Source organism: Catharus ustulatus, chromosome 16, assembly GCF_009819885.2.
Source record: "Catharus ustulatus isolate bCatUst1 chromosome 16, bCatUst1.pri.v2, whole genome shotgun sequence".
NCBI lineage: Eukaryota > Metazoa > Chordata > Aves > Passeriformes > Turdidae > Catharus > Catharus ustulatus.
In genome coordinates this window covers 4387959-4402746 of record NC_046236.1, presented here as the reverse complement: position 1 = coordinate 4402746, position 14788 = coordinate 4387959, and the positions used below count along the sequence as shown (strand labels likewise).

Below are 14788 nucleotides of genomic sequence, written 5' to 3'. Positions count from 1 at the left end.
TTAAAAGACAAAATAAATGTTAGGGAAAAGTTCAGTAAATTAGGAAAATTACCTTCAGGAGGGATTGAAAATATTGATTTTAATTTACAAACTATGTGAACTCTTCATGCCCTACTTCATGAGACAATTATAAGTCAGATTGTTAATTCTGCATACGTATTAGAAAATTGATTACTGTACTATGGGAATATTATTATATTTGTCATTAACACAAAGTCATTTATATAAAATGACTAATAACTCTAACTTTCTAATTTATGCAGGTTCAGGGTTGGTTCACTAACTACTCAAACGAGATCAATGTTAAATTCCTGTTTTCAACATAGACATACATCAGCAAGGAAATAAATTCTGCCTGCACCAAGTACTGCAATTCCATGAATGCCAAGTTAGTACTTTTATTACACTGTGCCAATTTTACTCTAATTGGAAGATTTTTATCTGTCTCAACAGAAGATGTTTTTTAACCAAAAATATGTGTTTGTAATGGTGTCCTTTTCAACAATTTTCATCTGGTGAATCCCTCAAATTAACCAAAGGTTTTTAGCTTTGTCAACTGGAGACTCAAGTATCTCCATGAGTGGAGATTCCCCAGCTTCTGCAGACAGCCTCTTCCCATGCTTAACCACCCATCTAAGAAAAATGCTTTCCTGATGGCTATTTGTGGGCAGTGTTCAAACTCCTCTGGAATTAACTGGGCTTCAGACTAAAAACAGGTTTATTTTCAATTCTGTTCCTAAAGCATATTTAGAAAATGCTATTAGCCACAACTTAATTCTGGAAAACAGAAACTGAATCTTTAACTCCAAGATGCAACCAGAATCAGAATCTGGTCTCAGTCAAGTGGAAAAATAGATTTAAAATACAAAAACATCAAACTGAAAAACTAACTATAAAATGTCAATAAAAATGCTCAGGAAAAACTTACGATTGCATATACTCTATACCTATGTATGTACATACATTCATATATGTACTACATATATATAAAAATAGATACCATTTTTTGGCTGTTTTTCTTGCTAAAGAATGGAAGAAAGTGACTGCACTAAAATATGAAATAAAATCTCATGTAAGACTAGGATATTGCAGTACATTTCATGTTATACTATCTATTTTCCAGTAAAAAGGCATTCATATATCTTCTATATAAAGTTTATTACACCCAGGTAAGGTAAAATCTTGAATCACAAATGTATAAATGACTTGTAAATAATGTGAATCACACAAAGAAAGCAAACCTCATACCAAACACAGATTCTGCACTTTTGTATGTTTTAAAGAACACTAAAATGAAATATGGCCAGGGGGACAATCATAGAGCAATCCTTACCTGCATAGAACTCTGGACTATAAACTGCACCAACAACTGGATTTAATTTCCAGCCTGCAGCAAACAAAAACATAAAAGTTAATACTGCAATTAGTGATAATAACAACTATTATTATTATTATTACTATAACTACTATTGTATAGAAAATACAGACAAAATTACTTCAACAAAAGTCGTTGTAATTTAAGTTTCATAGGCATCTTTGATCACTGATCTTTAATATCAGAGTCTGAGGTATGGAAATAAGCCATGAAACAAGGCATTCTCCAGACATGTGGCAGTGCAGTAAATGGCATGGGGAATTCCCCTGGCTGAAAAGCACATGGATATACTCCCTTAAGCTCTGGAATGAAGTCAGCACTAGTTGAGGTATCCCCATGGCCTCTAGTACAGGTGAGTTCTTAGCCCTTGTTTTGGCTCTCTGGTTACGAGGAGAGGAGCCAGGACAGCTCATTCATTCTCTGGACACAAACATTTCTGATAAGCCTTTGCTAGAAAGGGTTACAGGGCAACCAAATAATCAGAGTGTTTCAATTCTACCCTGGCAAAATGAAAGCACAGCCACAGCATGGAAATGTCTGTTGTGACAGGAAGGAGATGCTCCACAGCATCCAGTCGAATGGCAGGTCTCAAGGGGCACAAATCAGCCACTGCCTTGCTCTAAAATAATCACTGTCCTCCCAACACTGCCATAGAACCACAGCACAGAACTCACAGATCTCCTGTACCTGTGTTCTGGCCAAACTCCAAATTATTGCCTACACCTGATGCAGCATTCCCAGGCAAGGCTGGAGTCCCCAGGCTGGCTGCAGACACAGGGTATGTGCAAACCATGGGGGATGTTAAAGGTAACCAGGCTGGAGGGACTGCAGGGGAAGGAGCAAGAGAAGAGCTACACAAAGTGCTGCAAACTCATTAGTGTTCTCAGCTGTGTGCAGTGCTAATTACTGAGGTTTGCTCAGCCACAGATAGATCCACTCCCAGGTAACTGCAAACCCCACAGAACATCCCCCCACCCACAATCTCTTTTTCCTTAAGTGAACAATTATTTTGAACCGTTGGAATTGAAATATTAGGGGGTTTCCTAAAGCAGACTCAAATCAGAGGAGTGGGAAGCACTTTTTGTAAATGAGAATAAAGAAGAAAACCCTGAGCAAAAGCACATTGTAAACTCCAGAGCTATGGTACTTAAAATAGAATTTATAACTGCTTCTGGAATCAAAATACAATTCAGACACTGACAACAAGGCTTTTCAAAATCACAAAAGCCATGATTAGAATTTAAATGCACACTAGGTTTATTTCTGCTTTGGCCATATCATGTAATGCAAAAGCACAGTGGAAAACATCAAGGCATTATAAGACTGAAAAAGTGCAGTGCAAAATCTCAGTAACAAGCAAACTAATTCCCACTCTTTCAAGCTACCTCTACCTCATGCACAGTAACTATTTCCCAGTAATTAACTGTTCAGTAAGAGAGGGCAGGGGTGGTTTTGAAAGGCAACTCGAGTGAGTTCAGGGTGAGCAGCTTTGCACAACACCTTCTCTGTAGAAGTGATGCAGCTGCTCTATGTACCCAAGACAGGGAAGGAAAACGCCCAGCCAAGAAGGGCTAAAAGGTTTTTCCTCCTGAAAATACCACAAGAGTTTTACCTGATCCTTCAATTTTACATTCCGCAGGATTATATGTGGGAACATCAGAGTTTAACATATCTCTTAGCCAAATTTTGTGTGATAAAAAATCACTCAAATTTTGAGACTTTGGGTAAAAATCTAACTTTATATATGTAAGGGAATATCCAATATTTCAAATTCAATACTTCCTCAGAAGACCACTAATCAACACCACCCAAAATGAAAGATTGGACAAAATTTAAGATCTGTCAGCTACTGCTGTCAAAGCAGCTGACAGACATCTCTCAGCTTCTAAGTTACACTAACAGTGCCACAGTTTGTCTGAGAGAAAGAAAAAAATAATCTTGGAAGACACAGATTGTTCTTCACAGCTGAAAGGCAGTCTCATATTTCAGCTCCTTACCACTCTCCCAGTGACGGCTGTCTCATCTAACTTTTTGAAGCCTATGGAGGAAATACTTCATTCATCGTGAAAATAACAGTAATTAAACTTAACTTTATCTTGTCAGCCAACAATGTGCTGGCCCATAGCTGTGTGGGTTAATCAAGTGTGATGGGAGTTGATGTATCTGAGTGAGCAGCTGCCAAGTAACCCTTCTGCAGCAGCTGGAGGAGGCAAATTCTCGGCTGTGGGTGTAATTTTGTGCATTTTTCTTACTGTCACAATATTAATCTCCTTCTTGAGTCGAAACTGTAAAAGCTTGAAACTTAAAAACCAGCCAAGGAAAGAGAAAACCTTCTGCCTGACCCAGCTCCCCAACCATCCAGAAAAGCCCATGTCCAGTGCTGAAGGGAAGGAAACGATCCTGGGGTGACAAGCTGTGGGAGAAAATGGGGCACAGCAGCACAGAGAGGATTGGTTTTGCTTCACAGACCAGAGAGGCCACCGTGGCCAGAGAAAGGCTTGGGTAGCAAAGAACCCTGTGACTCCATTTCCTTCCCTCCTGTTTGTTACCCGGGGGGTCAGGGAGTGGGAGAGGATTTAACTGTGCTAATAGGCACTAGATGTGACTTTGAATCTAAATTTAGAGCAACACAAGGCTCAAATCCAAAGCACCACTAGTATAAACTTTAAAATATATTTATCCTTTTACAGATCTCTGTTTCATGTTTCTCCTTTATTGCTGCAGTTCTCTGAATGTACTTGTCCATAATTCTCTGTACCTACAACCCTTGGATGAGCATCCTGAATTGCAGTATGGGCATCAGATGAAAGTACAGCTGTGAACAGGATAGTTTGGAACATCTAAAAATGTCTCAGATATTTTTGCCAACATGTAGCGCTCATGACACTGAATTTCTTTGCAAAGAGAAAGCAGTTGTATCTCCAAAGCATGAGGTGAGCCATCAAAATTATCCTGACTGATAACAAATCCACAAAAAAAGCTCTCCCAGCAACTGCTCATTTGGGGAGTCAAAAGTCACTGGAAAGCATACTTATTTCAAAGGCCATTTAGGACACAGAAGCACATCACTTATTTGAACAAAGCTGTGTATATATATATATATTTTTTTTTTTTTAAATCAAGTTTTTGTACCTTGAAATCTACTGACTTTGGCAATCCTATTAACAACATGAGCCCTGTTATCAAACAACCAGCTGTATTCAGGAACAAAACAGAATAGAGTGTATCTTGATTTTAAATTAAAATAAATAGCAGCTCCTGACGTTTTGATAAAATACAACATGTGCCCCAACTACCTTTTGAATACCTGCCAACAACATGCCAGTCACAACACACACTTTGAAAGATAAAGAGAGGCATTAAAAAGTAAGTGGTTCTGAAGCAAACAAAAAGGCATGTGCAAACAAAATGTTTCTGGCTACCTGCATCCGAAGAGTTTTGCAAACTTTAACATACTGGTGGAAAAAACTGGCCTTACAGTTTATTTAAAACATGAGACCTTTACTTTAGAAAACAATAATCTTCAATAAATAATCAGCTCAGCAGTGGTTAATTCCTGACAAAATGATAAAGAACTAGACTCATACCATGCCAGGATGACTGATAGCATAAGCACTGATGAAACTAAATGAAGCCCCTTACACGTCTGCACTTCACTCCTTGTTGCTTTTGTTGATTATGCAAGAGGGACGTGACTGTCCTTGTGTGTTTACTTTAGGGGACTTCAGACATTAAAAAGAAAAAAAATAAAAAGATGTAGAAAAGATTAAAATAATCAAAAGCTATAACTGAAATCAGGTTTGCTTGGTGGATAGCTGGCAAAAGGTGTGCAAAAGAATATTCTGCATGCAGCACCTTGGATGTCTGGGTTCACAATAAATAAATGCTAATTATTTATGCACTGAACAGGTACTTCATACTTTTGGTGAAATCCAGATCGGATGGAAAAGGATGGAAAAAGACAAAAAAACCACTTCAAGTGGGAAACACTTTAGAGCAGATTTTGCTCATCCTGGTCTTGGATATTAATAAACGAGAATGTATGGCCTAAGTAATTCAGCAGTGCAGGGCATAAATATGAATGTCCTCTAAAACCACATGGCTAAAAATCTCCCACCTCTCATTGCCAGCACTGCCCTCCTCCAGCACTGGCTGTGCTGATATGTAACATGTTATTTCCTCCTCTTGAACAGTTTTGTAGCCTTAGGATAATATGAATAAAAAATATGCACCATCATTTATAGAAAAACTACTTTTATCATTACAATATAGCAGGCAGAGTTCAGAGTCTCATATGCACATGGTTAATTTAGCTCTGCATTGCAACAAAATCTCTATGTGATCCAGTCAGGCCTCATGTCTCTTTCTAGATTCACTGAGATGCTTTAAAAACAGTAAAAAACAAGGACATTTTTCCATTTGCATAATTTTCCAAGCTTCACATTTACATACAAAATGAGGAAGAAAACAGTTTCTAAGAAAGCAGGAGGAATTGCAGCCCCTTCTTCTCCAGATCACTTTAACTAGTTCAATTATCACGTCACATGAAAACCATCCTTGTGTTTTATATTTACTGTGTTATGAGAAAATGATGAGCCTTTCATTAAAAAAATAAAGCCACTATGTGCCCTGGATTTTAGTAAAACCTCTCTAATGAGACCTCAGATTAAAAAAAAATGAAAATGTGATCCATTATATTTCAAAATGGAAAATGTCCAGTCTATCTCAAGAAACCTTTATGTGCATATTTCATCTGCTTTCTGCTGGATGGGAAAAACAGAATCAAGTTGAAAAGCAAATACCAACAGCTACACAGTCTAGCAAAACTGAAAGCTTAATTGCAATTAACTTCAGTTCATGAGCTACTCTTTGATATGGCTGAGTTAGGAACTTGTTTGAATTTGAATTTTCTGAACCAGTAAAGGCATGTAATCAAATACTCTCAAAGTAAACATTTAAAAGATGTTTCCAAACTCTCAAAAAAACTATGGATTGTTTTTCTATCATTAATGTACAACATTACACCAACTTAGGTCAGCATTAGAATCAATTTTATTTTTAGACAGCTTGAAATTCTAATTTCTCCACAGGAAAAGCAAAAAGCCAGAGTAGCACCTGATACCAGCTTGCCATTCTTCTAACAAATTGTGGAAGGAAGACATGGAAAATGATCTTTAACCAGGTGTGTGTCCTGGTACTAAAAGGTTCTACAGGCAAGACATTCTCGCGGCTCTCACTCTCTCCATCCCCCAAGGCAAGCTGAATCCTCCCATCAGTTCACACACCACGACACGAACACTGCACAGAACAGAGAGCACCGCTCTGCCATCAGGGCCTCACAAAACCCACCAAGCACTGGCACTGCAGTCAAGGATTCGTGCTCTGCCCCCCTGGCTGTGAATCAGCCAAGCTCTGCAGAGGCAGAGTTCACGCCCAACCGCCATGCTTTGGGAATGTGAGCCCCAGGAATGCAGGCATGCAGGGTGGCACCCCCAGGAGCAGGGCTGGGCTCTGGCATGCAGGGACAGTCACCCAGAGAGGGGGCTCATGCACTTACCGTTCGTGTAAGGGTTGACGGTCTTTTTATTTGTCATTACACGTGCTGTGGCATTATTTACCTAAGCACATAGAACAGGGCATTAGAAAGGGTTACGGGGAGGGCCCGTGTCACTATTAAACGCATGCATTATTACTGCTATTAGTCATGTGAAAATAAAATGCAATTTAATTTATAGAAGGCAACAGGTGCATAACAAAATCATACTATTTATAATTACATTTACTTTCATAACCATTTTAACTTACAAATCATTTCAATAAAGCAACATCATATCATTTAAACTTTAATAAAAAGACATTAAAAGCAAATTAAAAGGTACTGCATAATTTAAGACTTAAGAGCATGCTTGTATTCCATGATAACACTGATACAATAAATACTCAAAACAGAAAAAAAAAAAAAAAAAGATTATATGAAGGAACATGCAGTGGAGTAGAAAGGAAAGAGACAAGGTACAAGGAAACAAAGAAAATGTCAAAAAAGGGACAAACGAATTTTAGCAGTGTGCAACATAACCCTTTAGAAGAGAAGTACCATTGGAAAAGCAACATCTAGCATTCAACACTTGGAACAAGAGCCTTTTTCATTGCAAGAATTAACAAAATCATTCAAGCTTTAAAATCACAGCTAACAAAAGGATAAAAAGAGGGTGCATTATTTAACACAATATGGAGTTAACAATCTGAGTAAGATGTGCACGAAGTCATATCCTCAATCCAATCAGTGCCTCCCAGGCTTGCTTAAAACGTACACTCAATTACAGGCGTACCAATATATAGAAAAAAATGTAGCATCAAGAAAACTTAATACAACAAGTCAAAAAAATCCACGTGGTATATCAGCGCTAAATACGTGAAACGGCAGATGGACTTCTCCACTTACCATTCAGCACCATCGCCAGCATGGGTATGTATACAGTTACCATGGTTACTGAGAGTTTGGTGAGGGCCCTAAGCGCTACCGTCGAGGGGGGAAAATGAAAAGGCAAAATATGCAACATCTTACTCAAAAGACGACAGCATTTTCAATTGGTAATTCTTTTTCTTTTTTTTTTCTTTTTTTTTTTTTTTTTTATTTCTAACAAATACGACTGAGGCAGTGTTGAAGGGGATCCAGTGGTGTGGCAAACCTGGGTGGAGGTTTTTGGAGGTGGGGATGGTTCAGGCCATCCCACCAAAGAGCCTCATGGCTTCATTAAAATTAAGTGTGAAAATTGCTTGGTCTCTAGTCTGGCTTTGTTTCTTGAGCATCTTTTGGATGCTTCTCTACCAGTCTGAATTTTTTGAAAACCACTGTGGATCCCACATCAACCCTGCAGCAAAAAGAAAAGAAAAATAAAAAACAAAAATAAAGAAAAAAAAGAAAACAAAACAAAAAAAAAGAAAATAAAAAACCAACTTTTTGTTTGTTTTTGTTTTGTCTGTCACACTTTTTTTTTGTTGTTTTCAATTTTTCGAATTGTTTTTTTTCTTTGCTGGTTTTTGGAATCTACTGCACCCATTGATTTACAAAACATCCAAAATAATAACTTCAAAATATTAAAGCTTTCTTTTTTTCAAATCTGTCATCCACCATTCAGCAATAATGATAATAATAATAATAATTACAAAAGAAATAATAATAAAAAACCCAAGTAAGGCCAGATTCTCTCTCTTTATATATAAATATATATATAAACAATGGGAAGGGGAAAAGGGAGCACACAGAAGACACCAATGATGCATCTGAAACAACAAATGAGAGTGAAGCAGACATTTATAAAAAAGATGAAAAGGAAAATATTTTGAACATGCACCTCGATTTTACGGCCCTCTACCACGGTGCCGTGTAATTTCTCCCTCGCCCTGTCCGCATCAGCACTATTTTCGAAAGTTACGAAACCAAATCCCTGCATGCAGGAGGGAGAAGGGGGGAAAACAACATGCACATTATTATTTCAGTCAATGACCACTTGTTTGCTTATGTTCTCTCTCTTTAATTTAATATTTTCTTGTCCTCGCTTCATTTCTGTAACATGCAAATTAGAAAAATTATAATTGTATTGAGATGTGCAATAAATAAGCAACAAATGTGAACAAATTTTTTTTCCTGTCATCAGTTAGATAATACCCTCTGAGAAAGTCAAAGAATGATACCAAAAATACCTTTCTACATGTCACTACAGAGGAAAATAAATCTAACAATAAGAAAATTAAATAAAAATAAATTACAGTGTCTTCACATAAAAAAAAAAATGAACTAATGAGAAAAGAAAATGAACCACATCTTAATGACATGCAAATATATCAACAAAATAAAAAACATGTGCACAAAATTCAACACTGAATGTCAATATACTCTAAACATTGCCTACTTAGTCATGCTGTGATCATAAGAAACACTGTTCCCATGCAACACTAGGGTAACTTAAACTTTCGTCAAACTATACAGCCTTTACTTATTTTTTTATAAAAGGAAAAAGAAAAAAAAAGAAAACCACCAACAAAACAAAAGTACTTTCAGAACAAAGTATAAACTTTCTTGTATTAACAGATCAAAGAAAATCACATGATGTGAATAGGAAAAGAAACTCTGATAAAAGAAGAAAAATGCAAACGTTTGAATAAGTTGAACTGCTTAATTTACTTGTTCTGCATATTATTTTCCACATATAGAACATGCAACTGGTAAAACTCCAGAATCCCACATTAGTGGGACAAATCTGAAATTCTGCTTCTGACAAACGCCCTCCTTTATAATACTACACTAAAACAAACATTTCAAATCCTACTAAAATATCTTTTATGCCCTAAATTAAATTAAACACTGTTTAAAATGGCAAATATTTTGGAAAAATCTGACAGTGAAAAACATTTTAGAAAAATACACCAACCCTTTGAAGTAATTCTTGCATTAGCACTGCAATGCCTTTGCATGCCTCCCAAATTTATCCAAAGGCTCCTCTAACAGCTCTGAGCTTTCGCATCCAGAACCATTTCCAAGTTGCACATGGTGCTTTGCACACAGGTAGTGCTCACATAGTTTAAGTGCCACTAAAAATGGGTTTTTAAATTTCTATTTTAGCCTGAACTCTGTTTTGCTCCTGAGAAACCAGCCACTCACCACAGCTTCTCATCTCCCTTTGCTGAATTTTGCCAGGGTTCACCCACTTCCTCTCTGCAGTGCTACCTATTACACAAAGTGACTGGGTTTTTTTTTTAAAAAAAGGGAGGGATAGTAACAAAAAGAAAGGGAAAACATTTCTACATTCATTTACACAAAGGGGAAACCAAATACCAAACTAAGATAAAACTAACATCAAGCAGTGAGAAAAAGAATGGGTATGGACTACAGAACTAATTAGTCAACCATCAACCAAAAAGTAAAGCAACTCCCAGGACAACTCCCTGGGTTATTTGGGCTATTTCACCTACTCAAAGAGCTCAGTTATTTATTCCCATTGATAATGCAAAAAGTGACATTTGTGTACAGCAGTGGTCAGTCTCTGTTTCGTGCTCTCCAAGGCAGCTCAAGCACAGCTCCCTTTTGTTCCCCGATAAATCCAGCCTGGAGCCTGAGCTCTGACGTGCCCTGTCACAGCTGCAGCTCCAGCCATTCTCAGAACACCTCATTCCACACATTTTCTCCACACCACCCTCCACAACTTTAGCACAAGGCCACAAAACACTGAGGATGTAACTCTCTTTTTCCCAAAGCACCAGGTGTGGTGAGAGAAAGTAAATCCCTCTCCTCAGCACTAATCTCCACGGTTTAGATCCCCGGACAGGATTTTCTTATACCCATCCTTAACTTTACACTTTTATTTCTTCTACGAATGCTTCTTCCCATCTTGTAAAGCTCCTAATTTAGGATGCCATTAAGAAAATTTCACAGCAGAAAACATCACTGGGTCCATGGATCTAAGCAGAGTAACTCCATTCAATAGAAGAATTTCCCCCAATTCTGTTTGGTTTTTCCCTATTCTCTTGCCTGAGCAATTGTCCCTTCTTGGAATTGTAAACATTTTGTGGGAGTTGAGTCAAAATTTTCTGTAACTCTCCTTAGCTCACAGCACTACCAGTTAACTTTTGTTCAAACAGCTAAAGAGAAAGATAAAAACCTAATTATACTAAAAAATCAGAAAAACATACAAAGTGGAGCCACAAACCAAGATAAGACAGGGACTTCAAAGATTCTGAAAACAATACTCATTGTAATTTTAATTTCTTATGTTGTACTTATAATCAACACTACTTAAGCTCTTACTATTTATGCAAATCTTTAACTTTACCTGGCTGACAGAGAATCTCAAGAACAAAACACAGATTCGCCCATCACACATTCAAATACCTACACAAACACTTTAACATCAATTTAATATGCAGCTGAGTTAACAGCTGCATTCTATTAACTGGTAATGCAAATATCTGCCTTTTATTTTTAAAATCTGTTAAGTGATTTAATAATAGCCAAGTTAGTATGCGAGAAGCTTCTGATTTAATTTGGGAGGCATGTTGGAGTTCTCCTTATTTGAAGAAATAGGTGCTAATGTAATATACACTAGATACACATTAATACATACACACAAACAGATTTCTGAATGTACATATAGAGATGTCTAGAGCGTTGATTTATAACTGATAAAAAATGTCAAAAATTCAAAAGTTATCAGTGTTGCTGTATATTTTATCAAAGCTTTCTTCATTATTATTATACACTCAAACAAGCAGAAATTTGTACTATGAATCTTTCATTGTTTAAGGGTTTTCTTTTATGGAAGAACTCTCTTCTGAAAAATGATTTTATAATTTATGCTGGTGTTCTAATGTTAAAGTTTTTTTGAATATGCAATTCCATTTTTCTTAACTAGTATGGCATGAGAATGAGATTACTTTTGTTGTTTTTGCAGCAATCGTTTAAAACATAAACTATTAGAATAAAAAGAAAGAAAAAGAAACAGAAACAAAAACATATTCTAGCAATTCTTATGCCAAACTGCAGCTAGAAACAAATTTGAATTCTGATCCTGCAAACTTTGTTACCTGTACTCAGTCTGAAACCACTTAGTAGTCCTTTCAGTTTCAGTGGGATTTTATGAAAACATAGATAAGCACTGCCAGGAATGGGACTTTAATCTGGTGCATCTTAATTCCTACAGAATGGACACGAAATGATCAGATTAAAAAAAAAGGAAAAAGAAAAAAAAAAAAAGAAAAAAAAAAGAAAGAACAGAAAAAAGATGTCCTATATTTCTTCTTCCTTAACTTTCCATTTGATTGAGAGAATCAAAATATTCTGTAGCTATTCCTGAAATAACTCTGAGCAAGGGGAGGAGCAGCCCTGAGCTGTGGGGTGCACCCCAGCACTGCCTCGAGCATCTCCAGCAGCTCCCTGGAGACAGCTGGGCTGCAGCCCTGATGTGCAGGAGCATTTATTAACAACAGTCTGACCTGAGCAGTGTGCAATGAGGCAGGCATGTTACAAACCCAGCCAGGAAAACCTTTTCCTTCTGAAATACCTTCTAGGTTCTTGCCTTTAGCACTAGGCACTGGGATGTTTTCACGCTGCAAAGCCCAACGTCAAAAAAAAAGCTCAATTTGGGAACACCTCCTTATGCCATCCCCCAAAACTTTAACAAAACCTTACACTGGTGCAGCCCAGTGCAGGTGTGGTGGTTAAAATATGCACCCAGGTAAGATTTAGGGGCTAAACAAAAGTTTAAACTCCTCCCCCAGGTGCTCAGCTCCACCCCATCAGCACAACCAGCAAAGGGGCAGTGGGGGATGGCTCTGGGAAGTGATGGGATTATGCAGCAGCAGCAGCTCTGGACAATCTAGGTCTTTTGCAAATATTATTGAACAACTATAATTTAACAATAATAAATTTTGGCCAGAGTAGGAGATTCTAAGCCACCAAATTCCATCAATTTTAGTTGTTTACTGAAAAAGTGATGAATGTTCCAACTGAGTTTGGGCTGGCAGGCAAGGGGATTAATTAATGTCTGAATAATAAACCAAATCTCAGCTGTTCCATTTAGGTGAAAAAAAAAATAAGGTTTTAACTTTAGAAAACAAATATTAACAGAACAAAAATATATCTAACATAGATTTTTGATGTATGTGAGTCTTAAAATATGAAAGGTTACAGTATGTCTAGAACAGGGATAACATTCCATTGCTAATAATAAATGATATATGAGTTACAGGAAGATTGAAACATTAGTGAATAAATTTTTTAGTGTGTCTGACATGGCAAGAAAAGGAAAAAAGATATGCATATGACAGACATAAACCCCTACAATGCAGCTGATATCACAGGTGAACACACTGGGCTACAGCTTTGCCCTAGCTGATCCTGATGCAGCCCTGGCCATTCTATCTTGCTTTATTTCTTAAATACTGAATAAATTCGAGTATGAATTTAAGGCAAAATAATTTTGCAAAAAAAATATTAAATGCTTGCAATACAATAAGAACTCTTTTAATAAAATAAATGCTAAAATAGATTGTATTCAAAGGGTTGGTGTACTAAGGCTTTATTTAAAGAGGAAAACATCTGCACTTAATCTGCAACAATTACGTATTTTCTCAGCTAATTACTAAAGAGGAGAGTTACTAGGTATCATTAGCATCTTTCATTTCAATAAAGGAAAAAATACCTGTACTAATACAAACCTGCCTAAAAACCTCTTTAACTATGGACTCATCTTATAAAATAAATGAAATAATTACCTTTGAAGAATAAGGACAGTGAAAATCAACATTCCCATATAACAGATGACAGTTAGGAGTAGTTAAAATTACCCCCTTTGAAAGATATGAGTCCAATGATTTTCATACTGCTTAGAAAACTGACTGACAGCTCAGGAGGTATTTCCACTAACCTAAAATTTCAGACATTATTTTGTCACAGCAGTGCAGTTGTTTCCTTTTACTCATACATTTTAAACAAAACAAAAAATTCCACAGGTGAATTAAACTGCTTACCTTTGAGCCTCGCTCATTAAAAATAATTTCAACATCTAAGATTTTACCAAATTGCTGCAAAGAAACAGAAAAAGTTACATGAAAATAAGTTCATTAATAACTTTAACCCTTCTATCTTATACAGTACCAATGTTTGTTTCAGGAAATGGTGTAATGCTTTAAAAATATTAAACAATATAAAACCAATTATTTTTAAACACAAAAAAGGGCAATATTATTTCTAAATTGTGGGCATCATTATGCTCATTACAATCACTCTACAGAGGAATCTGAAGCTCAGTGAAGCCCCTGACAGAGGAAAGAGAGTTGAACTGTGAGCACAGTGAAGTAAAAGTCCCAAATTTCTGCCCATAACAAGTGAAGGAGTTTGGTTATTTCTGCATTACAGGAATGGGATTGAACCAGGTGGGACTTTTGTTGGACTGAGGATTTCTTCCCAGCCTTGCTGAAATAGGTAAACATTATTCCCTAAGAAGTTTTGTCTTACTGGGGCATAATTTGAAAAACTAGAATGGACACTCACTTTGAGGGGATTTTTTTCTCTGCTTTGTATTTTATTATAATATCAGAAGTGGCTTTTATTCCTAATGACCTTCAATAGCCCTCAATTCCCTAGACATTCTCTGCACACACAAAAGCTGAACCCAGCTGCTAGTCCCAGAGGAAAGGCCCTGTTGGACCTGGCTGAGGAAGGGAATAAATGTCAGAACACTTTCTGTCAGGACACATTGTGAGGTGCCAATGTAATGAATCAGGGGGTCATTCCTCTTATTTCATGTGTCATTAACATGCAGTATGGATCAGGGCTGGCATTGGTAAGAGACCCAATATCCTAAACAAACAGGTAGAAATTAGAGGCAGGCAAATGGAGAATAATCCAACAAGAGT

At 36.9% G+C, this 14788-nt stretch overlaps 1 protein-coding gene across 30 annotated transcripts in view; it reads right to left on the bottom strand.

Moving 5' to 3' along the window:
• The window catches only part of RBFOX1 (RNA binding fox-1 homolog 1), a 1131477-nt gene that overhangs the window by 76925 nt on the left and 1039764 nt on the right, over positions 1-14788 (bottom strand). For all 30 annotated transcript variants that reach the window (XM_033073813.1, XM_033073810.1, XM_033073809.1 and 27 more), the window contains 4 exons: positions 13901-13954; positions 8731-8823; positions 6933-6993; positions 1334-1387 (listed from right to left, as the gene is read on the bottom strand). In XM_033073813.1, coding sequence (XP_032929704.1) covers positions 1334-1387; positions 6933-6993; positions 8731-8823; positions 13901-13954 — 262 coding nt within the window. The remainder of the gene's footprint in view (positions 1-1333; positions 1388-6932; positions 6994-8730; positions 8824-13900; positions 13955-14788) is intronic.